We start from the raw sequence: 23,026 nt of genomic DNA, 5'->3' as shown, positions 1-23,026 counted from the left end.
TTTGTCGATCAAGGTACGTACGTATTGTCGAATGCAGTCATGATATACTATTCTCTCAAAGATTTGTCCTGGGTATGCTTCACCCTGTCCATACCTTTCTCGACTCCCGAAATAAGGGCTGACGACTGAGAACCCGAAAGACTGCCGACCCTGTTTCGTAATTTAGCCTCGGGCGTATTCCGGTCGGAGGTTGTAAGTCCAGCCTCGAGCTTCTTGGCTCAAGGATTCGAAGTCGATTCGGGGTCAGAGGATGCTCTAGCACGGAGCGAAAGGGTTGAACCACCGAGGGTCTCCCGCATCCCCACCAAGAAGCCTCGGAAGAGCCCACGGGGGCGGCTGACTACGCTAAGGTATCAACGATACCCCAGGAGAGTCGATCTAGGTTGGAGCCTACGGATCGAAATCCCGCGCAGAATCCGCCCACTCATGCATTATTCGGATTCATATATGCATATCATCGGATTTTTTTTATAGAGCTCCTTGTGAGATGGCGGCCCTATGATTCTCTGCCAAATAATTCTGGAGGAAGAATCGCGAACGCGGAAAGAGGGAATGTAGGAGAAGGCGGAAGGAGAATGTAGAAGAGAGCACTGGATTTTGGATAGTACCTTGAAGGGAAGCCTAGAGACGTAAGATACGGACGTGTTGTCTTGTCCGAGTATTGCACCGGTATCGTCGCTCAATGCTCCGCAGCCTGGGGTGGTGATGGTCTCGGAGAGGGACTTCAGTGCCAAATACACTTCCTCTGAGGGCTTCTGGGCTCTCGGAGATCTCGTATGCCTCGTCTATGCTCGCCGCGCAGTTCGATTCAATTCGGCTGTACGCATATGCATTTTCACCGGTCGGGCTGGATTGACAATGAAGCATCGACAATGTGTCGTTGAAAAGCACCCCTGTATCTGACGTTTGATCAAAAGCACGTCCGAAAACAAGGAAGTACGAGCGGTACTTCTTCTAGCTGAATTCATTTCCTCATGGATCATGCCTATCTTATTCCCAACAATACCGACATTCCCAACACTACAAAAGCAGTTTTACCGAAGATGTATGATTATCTCGGTCAGAAGGTCTCTGGTCTAGACGATATTTGTATGAGCATGCGATAGCTTCTCATTCATGCCCGCCGGCGAACGTCGAGAGGCGTCTCCGGCGGACGTCCGACTCGAGGGCTCGTTAGGAGAGCATAAGGAAACGTCGCTCTCACTGAAAGTCAACTTGGTAGTTGGATCAGATCTTCTCCGATAAGTCGGATACCTGGAAGTGTCTGCCGTCGTGTATAGAGGAATTCTTTCAAATCTTCTTTCGCGGGTGATGGGACCTTCTCGGGGCCCTCTCATCGCGTCTTAAATATCCTACAATTCTCTATACATACCTATACGTCATTCGTCTCGATGGGTAGAGTATTTGACTGGGCGAAACGAAACAACTCAAGGAAATCACATAGACGCTTCTCCCGTTATCTCAACCTTGAGGATGTTCATCTACGCATCCATGATGAGCGCTTGGAACATGTGGCCGGCGTTCGCCGTAATTCCGCGTCGGGTTAGGTTTCTAGAGCGATCCCGCGGACACTCTCCGAGACTCGCCGACCTTCCGACAACAAAGCGCATGTCCGTGTCTCTTTTCCAAATACTTATATCTACCCGACGTAAAGGAGTTTCTGTTGTAAACATCCAAGGTTCCTCTATGACCGCTAAACTACCGATCGATTTCGAGTTCAAGTCTCTATTGACTAATCTTGAACTGGGGGAGGAAAACTTCGGGATTCTCCGATGCATCAGCTCGGATATCCGGCATCGTATTAATTTCAGTCGCATCCCTTCTGGCTCATCGTTCCGGCGTCGTAGTGTCTGAAGTGACCTTCGGCATTTCCTTGATAACTGGATTGTTCCTGAGGGGCTCGACATCTCCGGGCTTTTTGGAATCTCCATTACTTTCCTCCATTTTCGTATTCGACGGGCCTAAGCGCACAGATGAGGATCCAATTGTTCGCTTGCCTCTAGCCATGTGCAAACCGGATCTCCGGAGATCCGTCTTCATCTCTCTCCTCCTGGTCGCGTATAGTGCTTCAGTCTCCAACGGAGAAAGATACGGCGACCTCCGGGTCTCAAAACGTTGTCACGGAAAGCTGGGAGAACATTACACAATGATCTGCTAAAGTATCCGCCGATCGAGACCAGTTCCTGGGAGCTCGACCCTGCCACATTTGGGGAAGCCATCGGGGGGTCTATTTTTCGTCATCCCAGAGAGCGAAAAGTTCATTCTCCTCAATCAAAATTATTCAATTGTGATCGGAGAAACATTCCCATTTGAATATGAACAATCGATGCACATCATTTGACGCGCCGGCACACCGTAGAGCTCGATCCTTATCCAATGACTCCTGAGAAGCGATTGCAACAAAAGCAAATCTAGATTCACCTGCCCATAGAGCCTAAAGGCCAGCTTCGGAAGTCCTTCCTCGCGGGAATCGGCTCCATTGCTATCTTTGTCTCCATCCCCACCACCCTTATGTGAGAAACAGATTCATGGGTCCTCGCTCCTCATCGCGCTCTGGTGAGTTCAAACTCTAGCTATCCGCATTCCCAGTCGTTAAATTCGATCATCGACCGCTAATGTGGATGTCGTCGAGGAGAGTTAATTGAACCGTCAGTTTCCAATACGTGTTTGGAAACCTGTCAGTCCTGGTTGAGGAAACGAAAATGATTTGTCTCGGGTGACTTCCGACATTGCGGCGAAGCAGTTTCCTCTCATTTGAATTTTCTCGATCAATCATCTTTCGTCGCTGGCCTTCTAGGAGCAAATCGCCCAGACAGACGGAGATTGCTGTTTTTTTCCTACAGGGACTGGATTTGGGGATTCCAAAAACGGAATGGCGTACGATATCTATCCCTGGTAGTTAACCGAAGTACCTAGACAATCTATACGGGAAAGTAAACATACTGTGGACGAGGGATGTCGAAATGCTCCGGAATTCCCTACGACCGAAGATTACCGTCAGGGGAGAATTCAATCGAGAGAAACTAAGCGAGCCGGCAGGATTTCTAAACTGCGTTCTTTCCCAGGGGGTCAGGTGGCGCAGCGAGATGGAGCGTTTTGACTCCTTCTCCGTCTTGAGATCAAGCTTTGAAAATCGTCATTTATTTTTGTTTTTCCTTCGTCGGTCCGGCGAGCATTCGATAGCATTATTTGTTTGGTCTGAGAACCGACTGCTGCCTTCTCACCCATTCCCCCTCCTCCGCCGGTTCGCGCGTCGGGTTGCCCCGTTCCGACTTTGGCCCCGCTGCCGTCAGTGGCAATCCGGTCGGCCAAAAGAAATGCCATCAACGTTTCGATGCAATACAGTGTAGCTATGTTTGTTGAATCAGTTTGTGTTGCTCGTCCATGGGTTTTCACCGCTGTACGATGAAGGTGAGATCCGATATTTTCATCCAGGGGAAAAGTACCGCGGAGCATTTCAGGATCCGTATTCATTAGTTTATGATGATCAACAATCAATAGCTTGAGGCTGCTGTGCCCATGCCGCGTACCTGTAGACTGTTTCGCTTCGCGATCGGCCACATTGTGATACGGTCATTTAAAGGGGGGAACAGTCGGCAGAGCATCGAAAGGAGAGAAAAGTTTTGAAACCAGTCAAGCATGATTTTCCCGTGCGGTCAGAGTAAGTCATCGAGACTTCGCAGCTATTTTGATTCCCTTCATGTCAGGACCGAGACGAATCGTCGGAACAACGCCACGCCGAGTGAATTCCGAACGATTTGACGGCTTGCACGCTCGATCCAATCGAATGAGTGACGGCCGACGAACAAGTCGCAGTATCGGACACCTTTCTCGATCAAAAATAAAAACTATCCTCATCTTCCGCATCTGCGATCGGGGAACGGGAGCGAAATACGGTAAACCATGAATAGAATGGAATAGAATAGGGAATGGATGAAGATGCCGGGATCCCGGCTCGGAAGCAGAATGAAGTTCTCCTCGAAATTCTTCAGAATCTTCCACGGCCTCACAATCGAATGATAGGGGAGCTATGCCGGAATGCTCCGGGGGTTGATGCATAGACTAGACAAATCGTCACGCCATTCACAATCGTAACCTGCCCAAGGCAATCAAAAAGCTCCATAGCGTCGATGCGTTCCAGTGAGTTGATTACAGCTCACATGGGACATGATAAACGATTCGATCATGTCCATGGTAGTTGACGTGATATCTCTAAAGTCTTGCGCCCGCCGATTCCTATCACGATTTATCGGTGATGGAGCCATCCGATCTGCAAGAAACTCATTGGTCAAATGAATTGACATCCAATGAGAGCTACGTCTGCGAGGGCAACCAAAATGATGATTCAGTGAACTTGCTCACGGCAGGCGAGCATGTAACAAGATTGCATAACGGCATCAACCGATAGCAGCTGCACGGCTGTAATTCCTCGTAACACGTGATCGCGGCACCGGAAGTTCGCCGGCCGCTCAAGTGCTATATCGTGTTCCGCGGTGCCAATGCTCGGCTATCTTTCTGTTAGCTCGATGACGATGAACCGAACAAGGGGCGTTTGTACCGTCGTGATCGATCGCAGACTTCTCGAATCCAGTCTCATCGGACCTTCCCGTGGATTCGAACTGAGGATCTGATATGTGTACATGATAGTTTGCGGACCGACTTCTCAAGAGAACCACCCGTTCATCTTTCCTCGATTTTCCCTCAAATCGGGAGCGAAAAACATTTCGGTTACGAAATTAGAATTTAACGTGTGTATTCCTGAGGAATGGGAGGTTTTCAGTTTCTCGGGAGCTCAGCTCGCGTAGCGTCGATATCCGAGCGGTGAAAGTGCCGTTATTAGCGCTGTCAGCCGACCGTGGATTTGTTTTCATCCCCGACGTCCGATAACGGCTCCCCAGCGAAGACGTCTGGTGCTCCTTATGGTTGAAGCAAAGTGAAGCGTTCGACCGTCAGAGGAAAGCTTAGAATCCCTTGGAAATTCATGAAATGTCCACCTGACAGACCCCCTGGTAGGAAATCTCGTACATGCGTTACGGGAGACAGGCCGGGGGCTCGGGCGGTAGATACATATATTCGCTCGCACTAAACTGCTTCCGAAGCGATCGGGCTGGAATGAGAAATTCCCACACCTAGGGTCACTCCATTCGCTCATGACTGTAGAACACCTCTGGCCTTAGTGGCTCCTCATTCGAAACGCTGCGTGTTGCGGATTCAGCGAAACGAAAATTTACCGATGTTGTTCTCTTGCGCAAGTCGAAAGAGGTCTGCCTAGCCGGCAGCGGCAAGCGGCGGCATCGGCGATGCAGGAGACGATGCCACCAGCGTGGCAACAGCGTTCGACTCGGCTCCGCCGACGATGACAGCGACGACGTCGACTGCGATGCTTCAATCGAACGTCTTGAACGTTCAACGAACGAAGTCTTCCGTCAGAGAACATGCGGTTGCCTGGCGATGCTCGGAACTATTGTGTCCCAAAGTTCCCCTGGAATGCGTTCCCATTTGCTTTCAAACCCGATCAAGACCCGAATAAGACATGTCTCGTTCGAGCGCGAATTCGGGACCATTGCGATCGTTCCGATCGACATTTAGCGCCTGCGGTCCAAGGACGAAAACCAGGAACATGCGATATAAACTATCGATGCTCTCACGATCAGACCTCCGTCGGCGGTTACCAGGAGCTGGGAACAGAATTTCTCATGGAACAGCCTCATGCACGGAACGTCCAGGGCAGAATTTCCCGCAAATGAACACTCTCCATTCACTCGTTCTGGAAACTTCGGCCGGAAAATGCGCCTCACATTGATACTCCCGCGCATCAGACCGAGAGAAGAAAATCGAGAGTCCTGAATTCAAGCGCTATGGAGTTTCGCGGGTCACTCTCAGAGTTATCGGAGGTCAGAAGATCGAAAATACGACCATGAAGCGATCGCGGTCACCTTAGGATAGGAATAGTCGGTGGAGATTCCGCCGTTGTGTCGATAGCAGGAAAGCACAAGGACCGGGAACTCGTGAGCATCCGGAGTTTCCGGGTCTTTTCTACGCGGTCCGTCTCCAATCATTTGAGGAAAAAGCAGGAAATTTGATGATTCCTCAACGGATCTCTCATCTAGGCCTGAGATTTCCTTTTTTGTTACTTTTAATGAAGTTCGAGCCCACGATCGGTCCCCGATCGTCTCTGTCGGTCGCATACAAAGATTTTTTTCACTCCGACCAATGGAAATGACCGCGAAGCTCGGACCGAAACCAGTCGCGATTCCCATCGGCTTTTTTCTCATTCCGCGATCAAAGTTGGATGCTTGCTTTTCATCTGAGAATTCCGAGACGGGAGATTCTTAGACCATGCTCTGTCGAAATGAATTTCGCGCGGTATTAATAGATCTCCTCGAACTTTTCAGTACCTTCCAGTAATCACGCTAGGCGTGCTTTGCGCCGCTGGTCCGGCGCTGCATTCCTGCAACGACAAAGAATCGGGATCCCACTTGAAGTGCGATCAAGTTCTAGCACAAAGGTTAGTTCAACTATTTCCCGTTAGATTTCTCGATCGATTTCAATGGTTATCATCGATAACATTCGATAGAACGAGCTCGATTCTTCTTGGGGGCAACTCCCCTTTCTAATTTGAGCTTTCGGGCATTCCAGACACCCCATAACCCGACAGTTGTCATCGAGACGCGTGCGTCGCGCGTTCGATGAGCCCGTCGGTTCTCAAGCCTCTCCTTTCGAACCACCGGAGTCCTCGGCCCAGAGCCACGCTCGACCACCGAAACCAGCGACATCGCAGCGAGTTAGTCGGAGCGGCCGCACTGGCGGCGGCCGTGGGAGCAGCAGTGGTCCATTTACTCCACCCGGAGAAGAACATGCATCGAAGAAAAAGACTCATCGAGGAGGGTGGGAACCCCATGACGACGACCATCATCATCATCACGGCCATCATCACGGACACGTGGTTGAGGAAGAGGTGATCGAAGAAGAAGATGAGGAGCCACATGTCGAAGAATACAAGCCTCCGTTGCTCAACCCGGCGCATGATGTAAGTGTTGGTCAGGATTCCAGCTTCCATTTGTCATCGAACCAAAATAAAACAGTCTTGCCCCTCGTTGCGTGCACTGAACACTTAACGTTTGCTTTTCCTGTTTAGGGTCACATAAAACTCAAAAGTCATCGTCCCCCTCCTGACCCCCACTGGAGCGAGAAAAACGAAGATCATCCCTGGGACGATAAACATCACGACGACCACGGCTGGAAAGAAGAAGCTCAGTACAAGATTAACGATGTAAAGCTCCGCATTCCTCCGGTAAAGTTCAGATTCCATCTGAGCCCAAACGTGAAAATCATATCGGGCACCAAAGATCCACTCCAGAGACCCCCGCCGCCAGAACCGGAAGAGCATTTCCCGTGGGAAAAACCCAAAGATCTGCCCCACCTCCCCTGGTGGCCTGAAGAGCAATGGCCTGAAAAGAAGAAGAACTGCACCGAGGAAAGCAACAAGGACAGCGAAGAATGCAAAGAGGAGAACGAGAAGAGCAATCTGTCGAAGAGCGCTAGCCTCACCTCGAAGTCCTCGAATAAGAAGAACGTGGAGAGGAGAAAGGGCCCCGGGAAACCCAAAGCGGCTTCCTCGAGTTCCTCGAAGAGTCGGTCCAATCAAAGCACAAAAAAGAACTCTAAGAAGAAACCCACTTCGACCACTAGCTCCCCTCGCAGGAGCTCTGCGAGCAAGAAGAAAAAGGACCTAGTCACGAAGCGGAGCGGAGAACCCGAAGCGGCGGCGAGCTCCAGTCATCAAATACGATTGAGGCCGCGACGTACCAGGAAACGTAAAGGCTGGGCCAGCGAGGCCTACCATTCGATACCGGCGTCGCCGTGGGCGCCCCCACGTCCAACCTGGGGGGACGACGTTGTCGAAGAGCACGTGGAGTACGAAGACGATGACGACCACGATTCAAAAAACGCGCATAGGGGATCCGATGCTGAGGGGGATGCCCATAATAACGGCACCGCTGAGGATCCCCATATAAACTGGCAAGACTCCCCCATCCATTTCGCCGCGCACAAACGCAGGTGGCCCCCAGATACTCCGCGTTATTCTCCGACTTTCAAATTGAAAGTGCATCCGCGCATTTGGACCGAAGCGCCGCCTACAACCACCACGACGACGACAGAAGCCACGACAACCACTGAAGAGGAGTCGGATGAGTTCGCCGAGAGCACGACCGAGGATAACGATGAAGAAACGACCACCGAAGAACCGACAACCGAAGAGACGACGACCGAAGAGACAACCACCGAGTCCACGACGGCGGCAGATGAGACAACGACCACGGAATCCACTACGGCAACCACGGATCCGAGCGAGACGACAACGAGATTCAGAGAACCGACGACTCCGGACGGAGACGAATCTACCCCCATGGCGCCAACAACGACCGAGGAGATGACAACCACTCCCGCGACTACAACCGTCGAAGCATCGACAACACCAGAGACCACGACTGTCGAAACAACGACGACGGAAGAGGCGACAACTACAGAAGCGCCGTCGACAACGCTCGCCGTCACGGCAATGGACGAACCTACAACAACAACATTACCTACAACAACTGAAGGTATGACGGCTGAGCCCACTGACACCACTACAACACAAGACACACTCACGACGGCACAAGTCACACCCACGACAACAGAAAAAAAAGCGACAAGCTCAACGACAAGAGAGATGAGAACATTCAGGGGTGATAGGAGGCGGAAAACAACACCTGTCCCCACAACGCAGCCCCCCGCCCCCGCGACAGTAGAGACCATGTCTGAGACAACGACAGAATCGACTACTGTGGCTATGGAATCGACAACAAGAGAAAGTACGACAAGTGAAACTGAAACAATGACCGATACAGAGTCTACCACCTTTGAGATCACAGCAATTCCCACGACCTCAGAGTCCTCGACTCAACCCACAAGCTCAGAGCCCACAACAGAATCAGCGATCACAGAAGCCCCCACGGAACAAACGACCCCGGAGCCCACCACGGAGCTCATGACAGAAACCACGACTTCTGAGCCCACCACACATCCCACAACTGTTGAAACCACTACCGATTTCACAACACTCGAGTCCACAAGCCCTGAGCCTACGACTCTCGAGCCCACAACAGGTCCCTATACAGAGGTCACGATCTTAGAAACGACGACGGTAGATGATGGGACCACAAGGGAAGGCTCGATTAGTGAGCCGACAACCGAAATGGGCTTTCCGAGCCCTGACTCCACCACATTCCCCCCCATGGAGGAAACAACAGAAGCACCGACCACAGTTCAATCCCAGACAAGAGTACTTTCGGACTCGCCAACCGTTGATTCGTCTTCGGAAGCTACAACCATAGAAATGACAACATCTCTCTCACCCACACCACAGACAAGTTCACTGTCGCCTACGACAGTCTCTACGACGACAGATACCGCGGAAACTCCGTTGGTTCCGACCACTTTCGGAATGCCAGCCGAAACCTCGGAAGTAGACTTGACGGGCGAAATTTCGACCGCCGAGCCGACCGCGGGGATCACAACGCCGGGACCAACGACGGACTTCACTTCTGTAGGAGTAACGGCAGATCCTACTACGGTCAGAATCGATACGGGCGAAAAGAGCGAGGAAGCGAAAACAGATTCGACAATTGTTGAGGTCGAGCGGACCACGATGAGGTCCGAGGGAGTCGAAGAGAAAAGTTACGGGAGGGCTGTTAGACGAAACACTAGACGAAGAACGCTGTCCGACCCCATGATCTGGGGAAATATGCCGGCATGGCGACCCAGACGCATGCGATCAGGCAGCGGACATGGTTTTCGGGCAAAAGCGCCGGACGTCGTCTCTACGACAGAGCCGGCCACGTCTGCCAATGATCCCAGCGGGACGGAAATGCCAAATATAGAAATAGTGACAAGTATATCAGTATCGATATCGACAAAAACAAAGTCTGCGACGGATGATCCGTCAGATGCGTACACGACTCTAATCAAACCGCACCTAGCGCTATCCGTGCCATCGCTTAGTGAGCCCCCTAGAAAGAAGATGCCAACCTTCACTACGCTCAGTGCTCAAACAAAAGACGTGCCACTCTCAGAAACAATTTTTCCTCCACCCGCAACTCCAACACCCGCCGAAGGTGCTAACGCCGACGGAGGGACGGAATTTTCCTACATCAATCGTAGAAGGGTGTTCTCCAAGAAAAAATCACTAATACCGAAGCAGAACGTGGTCATACATGCGCAGGACACGAAATCCCACAGAATAGGACTTATAAGGAGAAGCACACGAATCCCCGCCAAACCCCCAAGTCCTCATGCATCTGACCAAATAACTCCAAACCACTTCCCGCATGCTACCAAAATAACCGATAAAGACCCGCCGACAACGACCTTGTCAGATCGTCGTCGGAAAATGTCGATGAGCACGACCACTTCAGCCACTGAAGCCGGTGAGTCTACGAGAGTTTCTTCCAGCGAAAATTCCCTAATAACAAAACACGTGACACCGAACGCAACTAATGTAGAAGCGAATAATATCTAATCAACTAACGAAGAAAGGCCACTCTCCGCAATCGCGCTTCGACCGCCCGCGCGGAACTCACGGATCTCCGATCTCCTCTTCCAGAAGCTACGACGCAACTCTCGAACTCCGATGCGCCTTTCCGAAAGAAGGGGTCGCGCATCCCGAAGGTTTTCGGTGAAAACGACATCAAGTCCAAGAACGTCAAAGAGAAGGCTACGACGCCGCTCCCACCGTCGACTACAATCAGTGGAACAACGACTAGTTGGCTTTTTGGTCTGACCAAGACAACCACCGAGCTCAACCCGAATCTGGAGCGAGAGGATCCTCAGATCACGGACCGGACGGGGAAAACCGCGAATGGTCTCCCTCACCCTCGTCGGCGTCTAGTTCCCCTGAGTCCGGTGAAGATCGATGTCTCGAGTCCCGAGGAGCTGGCAGGAGTCGCGGTCAACGCCAAGGTGCTACATCTGTTCCTGGGCGGGCCAAATTCGACTTCGCTGCACGACTCTGTGGTCACTGTGGCGAAGGCGGTCAATCAGTACAACAATTACTACAAAAGACGCTAGACGCGGACGAGAGTCGTCGACTCGAATGAATCAGCGTTTGAGCTCAACCATGTACTCAAAGAATGAATGTCGTTGCTCCGCTGGACTCGGAGCTCTTCTCTTACTTGACGTATAAGTTGCAGAGAAGAAATTCTCTTCTTGAAAATTGAGTGGCAAAAATAAATTTTTATTTATTGCAACGGATCTCGGCTTCTTCACCGCTCCCTCAGCTTGCTCTCGTCGGACGTTGCTCTCAAGCTGGAACGGAGTCCTCAGCGCGGGCATATTTGTCACAGAAATCCCCTTTTTTCATTTTTCTAGAGAATTTCTCGTCCCTTCGCGGAGTGAATCCTCCTCAGAGGCAGAATATAAATACGACTTTTATTGTGGGAAAAAAGTATTGCTGAACAACATTCGTGGCTAAAACCCTGTTCACCGGGATCGGACTCGCTCTGCTTGTCGCTGCCAACTTTCCCCCGGCAGAGTCAGCTGATTGGACGCGTTTCACATCATTCCTGTCACTAACGACTCAAAGCAGGACCAGCCTCCACGGGCGTCCCCAAGATCTCTCGCAGCTTGCATGTCTAGTCGGTTCCCGAACAATTCTCAATCAAGTTTTCTGCGGTCGTCCGCGTCGCTGTCTCATCGAAACTCATGAGGATCGGGAGCCTAGTCCGTGCTCGAGTCAGGACGCTGGTAACGTAACCACGCGACGGGTTAATGAACTTTACATTAAATTTAAGCTCGAACAATGTAGGCCGGAAAGAGCTATCCCTCCGACTCGGTTCCGTGCGTCAAAAAATAAATTAAACTCCAGTCCTCCGGAATTCATTGTCCGGCGATTCTCGGAATGATCCGCGAAATCTCAGAGTCGAACCACCTGAATTCGAACAATACAGCTGGAAACTCCTTCTCTTCAGAAACATTGGAAACTTTGGCGCTCACACAACCAGCGGATGAAACTAACTCGCTTAGCTTTCGATTCAAGCTGTATGTTTCCGTGAATCAGAAAATAATAAGTAAAGGAAAATCTTGCGTCCTCGGAGAAAAATACATAATATGTCACAGCTCGCTTTTACCTCTCACTCTCACCGACAGTTCTCACTATTGATTCTCGCTCGGAGCCCGGAAGCCGGCCGCATCTTCCCCAAGATTCAGCTGTTCCTGAGTTGTAATGTCGCCGCCTTCGAACGGAGACATGCAGAGAACGTGCTCGAGAGCGTCTTTCAAGATGTTCCGCGCATAGATCAGATCTGCTGCATGACTTCGTTCGAAGCTCCGAATCTCACCAGTCTCCATTCAAATGCATTCTCAAGCCCCCCGCTTACGCGGTATCGAGGCTTCGATTCCACTCAGCAAACACACCTTCAACAAAGGCAATAAATACCATGAACATCGGTCAAGCTTTCGTTGACATCAGCCTTTTGTACAACAGTCTTCAATCTCGGCTCTAACAACTCGTATGTAATTCACATGGATTACTACGCTCTTTCTAAGGTACATTCTCAACCCGCGAGAGGGTTAATGGCTCCATCAATCAGGGGCTCCTCTCCTCACAGCTATTCCCTTCGTTCTGGAAAAAATTCCATCCGATTCGTTGCTCGATATCACGTGACATCTAAAATGCTCTTTCTTAGTCTCCAAGCATCGAGTGAGGTCAGCTCAATGACATTCGTTCCCTTGTCTGTCAGAGATGATCGTGTGAGTGTGTTCGTGTGGATTGCCGTGTGTTCTCATCTCGGTTCGTATAGTATTGCACGATCGTTTCAAAAAACTCCCTGTCTCGTCACTATTTCATCGGGATCGAGGCGATTATTGGTATGATAATTACAAAAGTATTCCCGAGGTCTCTCATTACTCTCAATCATGCACACAAACGCTTCGCATGATCCTATTGAATCTGTTGTTCTCAATAGATGAGCTACGGAGCGCTCAATACAAAAAAAGTGCGTTATAATTCATATCAGCAAAACTCCTTCCTCGTCATCTGGAGCTAGTAGGGGCAACCGAATGCGATTGTCCTTTCATTCTCATCCGGGGATGGGTCTGTCGACGGAATTCCTTTCGAACTAATACCTAACTATTATCTAGGAGATTGTTTCCCTGCGCATCCCGGGGGCGACCTCGGAGGAGGAGCTTGAGCGAGGGCTGCCAGAGGAAATGCCATCTGATGGAACAATGAAGCCTCTAGAGGCTCTACAGGAGCGGTTGCCAAGGAGGTCAGCAGACCAGCTGTAAGCGTTGGGTTCACCGGCGACATGTGAGGAAGGTTTTTCATGTGATATCGCCGCATATGCGTGTTCAAATTACCTGTTGAGAGGAAAGGGCTCATTCGAATTGTGTACTCTATTCAAAGCTGACTCCGATCGAGTGGGAGATATGAGGCGCGGATCGGCTCGCGAATAGGAGCGCTTCGCACTGGACTTCAAGGATCGTTACTGGCGCTCTTCCAGAACTTCTCGATATGCACGAGGGAAATTCACCTTTCTGCGCTGTAGAGAAGTCACAATACTGACACGCGTAAGGTCGTTCTCCTGTGTGTACCCTTTGGTGTCGTTTCAAATCGCCGACCCAAGCGGTTTGAAAGCTACACTCTTGACAAGCGTAAGGTTTTTCTCCGGTATGCCGCATTCGGTGCAATCTGAAATGTGAAAAATTCCGCCGTTCGAATATGCCGAAGACTTCCCGCATCATTCATTGGTCATCAGTTTACCAGACAAAAAGGTCATTATCATTAGAGAGACGGTGCACCGAGCTTGCGAATCAGCTTTTGAACACCACAAGTCGCACTAATGTGACGGATCTCCTCTAAGAGCTCCCGAAATCCGGAACAGGTGCGGACAGTCTGATTGTCGGAGACCTTGTCTGCCGGTAGTCGGAAGAAAGCGACGACCAGACACGGGAATATTCCGGGATTGACCGCAAATATGGAATCATCGAACACTATTCCGAAGCATCGTCTTGCTTACTTTAGGTGGCTAGGCCAGGTGCTGGAGTAGTTACAGAAGTCACAGGTATATTTTTTCTCTCCATCAGCGGACGTAGCAGTCGTTGAGACCGGCGTTGTCGGGGCGGAGTCGCTGCTGCTGCAGCTGCTGCTCGACGAATCTTTATTCAAGTTCGCGATTGTCATGTCTTGGGGTCCGTAATCGGGAATCGGTCCTGGGCTAATTTCGCTCTTCAGCATTCCCGGGACGGCGTTTCCATCCCACGAAACGGAAATAGTCCGTTTAGATAGTTTTGCAGCTGACGGAGCGCCTGCTCGAAGAGAAAGAATGACGCAAATTAGTTGCCTTGTGGTCGCTACCGCTCCCGAGGACGGGCCTGGAAAACGAAGCATCTGCCATTTGACCGCAGAAGGAGTATGGAGCAAGCAAGAATCCGCAGAAAGTCGCGAGACCTTTCCGCGATAGCACAAGCGCGAGTTCGCGCTCCCGGGAGCGCGGAGGATCATGTTATTTCCCCCATGTCGCCTCGAGTCCGCGGAAGGAGAACGGCACCAATCTCGACGTTTATTTTTAATCCCTCTCAAAGCGTAATCCCTATCGCCATCCGAACGATAAATCCATAAGTTTGCTGTTGTCGTCATTATCGTAAGTCGATCCGATCTGGAAGAATAGACGCTGGTTAGCCACCCGAACCAGGTCAATAATGAAATCGTCATCGGCGCTTCCCTTCCACAATCTCGATTCGGCTCGTGGTCTTACGGGCATCCGTTCCCGTACGCTCTAACTTCTCTGGTTTGGGAGGAACAATGAGTGAACTTCTCTATTACATCGCCCCACGTGCCGTTCACCGTCTACTCGCGAAAGCGGTCGAGCCGCGCGGTAGCCGGCTCGTCGCGACTGCTTTTTTTTCACGGAACTTGCCGTGCGTGGAGACGCGCGTCGAAACGACAATCAACTCGTTGTTGCCTCAGAGTAGTCAGAAGTTGGGAAGAGGGCGCTTTTCACGAAGAAGTCGAACTGACAGTCGTGCTGCCGCGCGGATCATCATAGCTTTGGCGCCATCATCCAGAAAGAAAAAGTATCCCGACGACTGTCGCTTTTGACCGGCGACGGCGACGGCGACGTCGGCAAACAGGCGGCAAGGAACAGACAGACAGACCGACTCGCAGGAAAACAGAGACCAGTCGCTAGCTTGTCTCGTGCTTGGTTAAGAGTGGTTAGACGTCGACAGTCGGGCGGCAGGCCGGCCAGCGGGCCGGCCCCGTTGGAGCCGTCGATGCCGCAGCTGCAGCAGCAACCTTTTTGAAACATTGTATCTCACGTTGGCGGCGGCGACTTCGACCACGGCGGTGGCAGCGGCGTTAGCGACGGACGCATAGAGCTCTCGCCTCCCGTCGCCGTCTCGCTTCAAGGCTAAAGCTCGAACGAGTTCTGCGCGGAAGCCGTTTGACGCCGGGGAGATCGGTCGATCCTGGAAGGATTAAGATACAAGAAGGCTTTAGGACAAGAATTTAATTTTGGCAATTCAACCCAATGCGCTGTTCAGAAACAGATTCGTTTCGGTGCTTCCTCCGAGAAACGTGACGAGTATTTCCGGTTTTCCGGTGACTGAGGCGAAACAGGGATGGCTCGCTATTTTTCGTAGGATCCCTAGGGGAGGTGTGTTTGGACTGGATCCGATGTACAAATGCTTAGTTATACGGACATCTTTCGCCACGTTTGTTGAATTTCAGCACCAGTACAAGGGTCGCCCATGGGACATGGGAGCAGCTGGGAAATTTTTCTCCGCTTCTTCGGACTTTCATTGAAATCCAAGAGCCCTTCAGCATCGTGGTTGGGGCTCGATGTTGGACCTAGTTTAACACATCGATCGCAAATAATAAGGCGGTCTCGGATTCCTCCCGTGGCTCTTTTACTCCCATGTCGAGTCTGATCTGAAGCGCCTCGGGAGCTGAATTTTAAATCCATTTCCATGAACCGTCGCGCCGCTCCGGAGACGGTGGCCCGCGGTATGCAACTGGCGCCGGATTCTCGGAGTCTCGGAAGAAAAAGAGCGATACTCGACAGGCCGAGGTACAAAAACGCATTGGCATGCCCACGATGAACGCCCCCGTTAGCCTGCCGCAAGTTCCAACACGGTTTCCGATATCGTGCGATTCCGTTCCTACTGCGCCGGAACAGAATCGGCGTCGAGCTGAAATAGGTTATCACAAGCTATAATTCGCCAGCGAATGGGACACAATGTCATTACTTCAGATTGGAGTATTCCAAAGCCGTCGGCAGCGGTATCCCTGAAGTTCATGATGGTTACCATGCAATTATCCGCTAATCTGTAGACATATATTCCGGAATTTTCAAGTGGGCTGTTCGACAGCTTTACGGAGCTATCCCTTATATTTGTGGAGATTTGCCGGAGGTGAAAAGCTCGACGGGATTACGAGGTTTAGCATGCAACGAACCTCGTTGGGCCAACAGCCCTAATATTGGGCGACTTTCTCCCCTCCGTAACAAGCGCAGCGGTCGCATTAGTCGCGTCTAGGGAGCATCCGTCGCGGAAAAAAATCATATGGAGCATGCAGAAGTCAGGATAACGAATACAAGGAAAGGCTGGCGCTGCTGGTTCCAAAAAGTGCTCAAGAACGGGAAGGATGAGCGGAATAATAATCGACCGTCCGATGTGACATCGGTATGATGATTCTTAGTTTTTACCGAATTCGTGCGGATTACACTCGTCCGAAATCAGAAGAAAAATATATCCTTCACGCTCCAGAGATCAGAGTATCGGAAAGCACGCTGCACTGTAGATGTTTCTAGGAGAATCACAGCCTCTGCAGTGGCACTGCTCTCGTGGTATCCCCTGGTTAACATGAACGAGGCCGGGGTACAAGGACGTGGTAGCAATCCACGCGATAAAGTCAGAGTAGTTGGCGCATCATGCGGTTACCATTCCTGTCATTTGTAGATACCTACTCTGTTTCTTCCCCGCGACGCAGCTCGAGTCGGTGAATATAAGATATTCCCCAAACAGCGAGCGCGATGCCGCGTTTCCGTGAGAAGAGCGGTGAAATTGAGCGTCACATTGACATAAAGCCTGGCAGGCGATGGACAAGCGGAGTGACGCTTTAGTTAAAAACAGAAGACTCGATATCAGCCAGTGAACTGGTCACTCCAGCGGTCGGTTGAAGAGATTTTTGCCGGACAAGACGTGAAGACGTTCAGACTCATATCTTCCGTAGATCGGCTTTGTGGCGGTCTTGGGAACCTTACGAAATTCGTGAGCTTATCAGACGGGTGAGATGTTCGTAAAAGGCTAGGAGCCAATTGACTGGGTCATCAAGAATTACATGTGATGTGTCAAGAGTCATTAAACAGACCCAATCGTCCGACACGGTTCAGTTTCCGAATTCCTCACAATGAGCTTTTTATAGAGGTGTCGCGCTCGGAATAGAAGAATAAAGAAGAAAGATCGTCACCGCTGCCGCGGCGTGAGAGATAGGCGGTCATTGTATTCAATTGTGTGTCTGAGCTCGGAAGGTATACCGAATATCGGAATTGATTCTTCAGCAGCATGATCCGCCGAGGAGAGCCCGGGCTTTGTATTCTATATACAATGACATCAAATTCCATTGGTTGCTTCGAAACCACATCGACTGTCCGGTTGGAGAGTGGGGAGGAGGACGGATAGATGAGTCGACGACGGATACAATTTGAAACTTTGTCGAAAATTCTTCGACGTGAGCGTCGAAGCGCTGCCACCACTGGTGCCTGTGTATGCATTCGTGCCATCCCCCTGCGCTGTCATCCGTCGCTGCTGGGTCCATTCGTCAACGGAGAAAATTATGGACTGGCCAATAATCATTTCTTCAACATTTCTCTCGATCGTCGACGCTGCTCTTGGGTAAGGCACTGAAGTCGAATTCTCCGAGCGGCCAGAGCAAGCAAGTACCCCGCAATGGTTGCGAAGGAGAAGCGAGAAGAGAGAAATATTTAAAACTCGGCATCACTGTAATTTCCGTTCTCATGAGCACTTTCCCCGATAGACCGTGGTACGATGCTCACCAAAAAAAAAGAGTTATGGATCGCAGACGATTGAGTATTCAAACGGAAGGAGGAGACTGTCCTCAGATTGCTTCCAGGATCATCTCTGCCGGGAAGCCAAAGGAATAGTTCTGAGCCTGACCGAGATATGCCAGCGGACTCAACAATGGAACGGATGAACCGGACATCAAAAAGCCATATTCCGTCGCTGGAGTCCTCCAATTGGGAACTTCACGAGCAAGGGCGAGAAAATGGCGCCAGATAGTCTTTCATCTGTACGGCCTCTCGATCAGAGTGCTGCCGTCATTTTTCTCGACGCAAGCTCTGCCGACTAGAAATCAATCACAGGAAACAGCACTTGACGCCGTCAGTCAGCGGAGGGGCAAAAAACGTTCGAGACGTTGTCGTCCAAGAGAAGAAATCCTTCATCTGAACGCTTATCGTGTTCAGATTCTGGAACCTCGGAATCTATGACATTCTTTCAGAATCTACGCGGAATCAGCGCGTACGACACTCGTCTTCAGAGAGGAGAAATTGAGCGGCGCTTTTGTTCAATGTTTCGAGATTCTCACGGACGACTGAAGATGCCGTCAATGCTCGCCCCAAGTCGAATCCCGCACGTCACGGCTCACCGCGGAGGAATCATCCTGGTCGCACGAGACTCTCCTGAGTTCAGGAGAAGACAAAGGGCGCTCGTTCCCCAGCCGCGTTCAACCCTTTCAGTATTTTTGAGCCTTCAGAGTTAAACAAGCGATTCGAGTATGTGGGAAAATGATTGAGCGAACCAACCAGAATGAAGAAGCCGGTAAAGATCTGCCGACGCAATCGCTTCCCATGATCAGCTCGTTTGACGTTATGAAGCACGCCGCGAAATCTCGACCGCGGCGGCGTTACGACGACGACTTTCACTAATGTCTTTTCTGAACACGGAGTGATTTGCTGCTGAACTCGCTCGTTGCGTCGAGTCAGTGCGGAATTGCCCTTGACAAGTGAATCGCTGGCCGGTGTAAGTTCACGAAGCATGAAAACTCCGTAACCGCAGGTTTCAAATTTATTCAGACGAAACCATGCGGAACCGCGCTCCTCGCTGCCGAGGAAGAGCTCATGTCGTGAGTAACTGAACTCGAAACTTGCTGACCACTGGTTCTGCATGACAAGAGGGATCTCGGGAGGCCTGAGATCTCCCCGCTCTGACTGCGGGCTGGGAGCTCGTTCCTGAGGCGTACGGGGAATCTGTCACGAGTTTCGGGACGGAAAAATGATGGCGGAGTGAGAGGCTGTCTGATCGCGCATACTTGGGTCATTGATCTCCGTTGTGATAGAGCACTTTTTTCGGCCCACTCTCGGGCGAGACGTTGACGTCGACCAAGGGCAGACGTACGCGCAGTCAAACGGAGAAATTGCAACACTGTCGCCAATCGTTGGACTGTCTGGGTCGTTTTCCTAGTTGCTCGAGCTTGCTCATTTGCTCGCTCGCTTCCTCGCTCGTTCATTCGCTCATCCACTGATAGAAAGGCTTCTCCTGATGCGCAGCATCACGATCGTTGTCGGCAGATCAGAGCAGACCGACGGCGGTAGCGACGAGACTCAGTCAGTCAGAAGCATGAGAAGGATTCTGCCGCAGTAGAGACACTTCGCCCGAGCGTAATTGCTATGTGCAGATGCGATAGGCGAGGGATTCCATAGGCAAGTCGATCGGTCTATCTCTAGAATATACCGAACTTTATCGTTTGGCAACATCCGCCAGCAGGATAGATTCTGCGACCGCGTGAATAAATTCCACAAAATCCGGAATAGAGTCGGAACGCTCATTAAAAACATCACTCCAGCATTTCCCGTATTTTTCTACGAAGGATTTCAGTTCGAATCGAAGGAATTGCCGAAAGCACCTCCGCGTCGTCCGATAGCCGCTCAGGAGCCGAAGCCCCTCTCTGCAGCTTCCCACTAGGTTAACGTTCCGACGGCACGTGTCCCCGCTTTGGAACTTCTCCACTCACTTCGGCCACGCGGTGTGTTCTGTCCCTCGTGTTGGAAGTTGTTCCAATCGATTCATTCTCGAATTACATTTGCTGCTAGAGAGCTCATCACTGTGGGCTACTTGCTGTTCACCGTGGAACTGATTTAATTTATCTCCAAGAATAATTATTCGTCGATCCAACCCAGAATTGTTTTCCTCCAATGCTAGAGACGAAAAAAGCGTCATGCCTCTTAGCCATTAGGTCACGGGCGTTTCAAGATTACTTCATGACAGTCTAAGGGAATGTCTGTGGTCCGAACTTCCTCTTCCAGTGACCTTTCCATCAAGGTTCTCAAAAAGCTTTTTTTGTTCCTTATTCCTCGTAAGAAGAGTTCACTATTATCTTCTCACCAACTCAGCCAGCCCTGAGCTGATTCTCAGCTACCAGGGGATCGGGAAGAGCTCGGGAACGCAGCGTTTTGCGCAGACTGAGATCTCGTCACCGATTAGATCACGTAATCATCGCTTTCTCAGGCAAGACTCGATATCGGCGCACGTGTTTGTGTCTCTTCCGATACCCTGCCTACGAACTGATTGAGCGCCATGATGCCTCTGGATTTGGAAAGTGCGAACGCAGACGTCCGTCTGTAACATCCGGATCTGTAGCTCTCTTCGACAGAATTTCCCCCCAACAGACGTTTCCATGTCTCCATTTTCTTTGAAATTCGCCAACGTAAAATCATGCAGATGTCTCATCGACGTCGTATCGGGAAACAATAAGAGTTCTCGCTACGGGTCTCTGCTGAATGCGACAGCCAAGACATGCAAAGTGATTTTCACGCGTCGTCATGCCAGAGGAACCGTTCTAGCGAATCGCTAATTATTCAAATGTGTCCACTCATGAGCGGTACCGCTTCAGATGATGAGGAAAAAAATATTTTGATTCCGAAGGAGGGTCGGTGAAGCTGCAGTCCGATTCTCGGCCAGGTCATTTTCCTCTTGTGGGTTGCAAGAGCGACGGAGAGACACGCGTAGCTTCCCTTGCCGAGCACAGGTATTCTGGACGGGCGGGCAGATGCTGATCGCGACAAAGTTTGTGACAATAATTTATTCCTCTCGATTCTCAGATCCTGTCGGGAATGTGTCGGAGAATATTCGGACGTTGTCCCGGACACCGAAAACTCCCGGATGGGAAAGGAGACCGAAACCGGAACCCAATGAGCTAGTTTCGCCGGTTCGATTATTTGACAGCGGTGTGAGTTCAACGGAACTTGAGAAACTGAGTCCCAGATTGAAAATCAGATATTATCCCTGCTTGTGGATGGCCGCTGACCGGAATCGCTAACAAGGCGGGAAAAGTGCCTGGAGATTTCGATGCCATGCCGATCCGAGCTGGACATGGCAGGACATTCCGCTGAAGGCGGATCTCGAGTAGACTGCGATTCGAGCGACGGAATTATCCTCGTCTAGCTCAACACAACACTGCGTGAAACGATTCGGCGTGGAATCTGTCCCGATGGACGGAATCGAGCCACGGCGGGAAGCGTCGTATGTTCTTCTCGCTTTCGATGGTGGGATCTGCTCCACAACACACACAACGAGAATGATCGAAGTCCCCGATGGATCTATCCATTCTATTGGGGAAGCGAATCGACAGACAATTAATTCCAGTACGAGTCTATCTCTGGCGGGGTCTCCAACGACGCGCAGTTCCTTAGCACCGATTGATCGATTGAGCTTGCCATCGAATCCTCCCGGTTCAAATCCCCGGGCATGCAGAGCGTGAGAAACAGATTGATTCATTCTTTCTTTTCGTCTCGCTCGCGACCGACAGGAACTCTCGGGATGAGTTTGCTAGGGACGGACAGCTTTCCAACAGCTGGCAGTTTCGTAGTTAGAGTTTAGAAAATTGTTACCAGGCTACCTACGTTTCCCCGTAAATGAGCGACTCGGCTCTGGAATTTCCGCGCGAAGAAAAAGCGAGAGAAAAGTGCTTCATGTCTCCGCACTGAATTCATTCGCTCGCTGGTAACGCTCCCCCGCACGGCGTTCCACGCTTTCCGCACCTCGAGCCGCATACGCGCTCGAGGTTGGTTCACCTCTCTCGTGAGACGAATAGAAACTCCTTCATATGTGGATGGCAGCGCGGTCTTTGGCTGGCTTGATGTGGAACATTGATCCCGTAGAATTAAGGCACGGAATCTTGAGCAATTGTTTGCAAAACCTACTCGAGACCCAGGAACGAGATAGCTAGCGGGCTTTGTAATTCATCAAAGATAGTTAGCAAGCATCCAGAAAAAAATGACCTGACTGCTTTTCCGAAGCTGATAAACACCCCGTGGTCCATGTGGAGGAGCGATCGGCCGACGGCAGGAAGCCAGAAACAGAAGTAGAATAATTCCTGGTCAGAAGTACATAGGTGTATGGCAACTCACCGATGCGCTCGACGTCTGACTCGTAAGGGAATACAGCCCTATTGAAAAACGGAGCGAAATCAAGAACCACTCGCAGAGGAAGCGCCATCCGAAATCGAGAGCGAGCACCCAAACATCCAGACTGCCCTCGCGGTTTGTCGAACGAACTCCGGAACCGAAGAGCCGCCGTATCCAGCACAGGGTCACTCCACAGAGTCCAACACTCGATTTTCCGGAACGTGCTCCCTTTTCCGAAAACGCACTCCCCACGAATCGTTGGTCAGCACATCGAGGAATCAAGCTAGGAGCGATTTGTTTACAAAACTTTGAAGCTTGAGAGTCCCTCCTGTGTGTCGAACGCGCTCCCTGGAGCACTTTGCACAGATCATCTGGAGACCGGTGAGGAACGACAGTGAAGCGTGTTGGCGGCGCCGGCGACGACACATGCAGCTTCGGGAGGACCTGTTGCTCTGTTTCTACAGGTATCAGTAGTTGCTTGCTTTCTCGTTTGCTTGCTTGCTTCGTTGCTTGCTTGGTTGATGCTTGTGTTGCACTCGGTCTTTTCTGTCTCTCCGACT

General features: G+C 51.0%; 2 protein-coding genes across 2 annotated transcripts; one reads left to right on the top strand and one right to left on the bottom strand.

Annotated features, from left to right (window-relative positions):
* The first annotated feature begins 3,405 nt into the window (after positions 1–3,405).
* LOC100901133 (mucin-5AC-like) lies at positions 3,406–11,256 on the top strand. Its single transcript, XM_029112503.1, has 5 exons — positions 3,406–3,411; positions 6,396–6,508; positions 6,640–7,030; positions 7,139–8,606; positions 10,649–11,256. Exons 1-5 carry the CDS (start codon positions 3,406–3,408, stop codon positions 11,110–11,112), a joined length of 2,442 nt encoding a protein of 813 aa, XP_028968336.1. The 3' UTR covers positions 11,113–11,256.
* Positions 11,257–12,968: 1,712 nt separating this feature from the next.
* LOC114828413 (zinc finger protein 513-like) lies at positions 12,969–14,224 on the bottom strand. The gene is made up of 3 exons (XM_029112502.1): positions 14,061–14,224; positions 13,575–13,732; positions 12,969–13,401 (listed from the first exon to the last, which is right to left on the bottom strand). The coding sequence occupies exons 1-3, from the start codon at positions 14,222–14,224 to the stop codon at positions 13,175–13,177; spliced, it is 549 nt and encodes a 182-aa protein (XP_028968335.1). The 3' UTR covers positions 12,969–13,174.
* Positions 14,225–23,026: the final 8,802 nt, after the last annotated feature.

This window comes from Galendromus occidentalis, unplaced genomic scaffold, assembly GCF_000255335.2.
Source record: "Galendromus occidentalis unplaced genomic scaffold, Mocc_1.1 scf7180000077511, whole genome shotgun sequence".
In the NCBI taxonomy this organism is placed as follows: Eukaryota; Metazoa; Arthropoda; class Arachnida; order Mesostigmata; family Phytoseiidae; genus Galendromus; species Galendromus occidentalis.
This window is presented reverse-complemented; position numbering and strand designations above follow the sequence as displayed.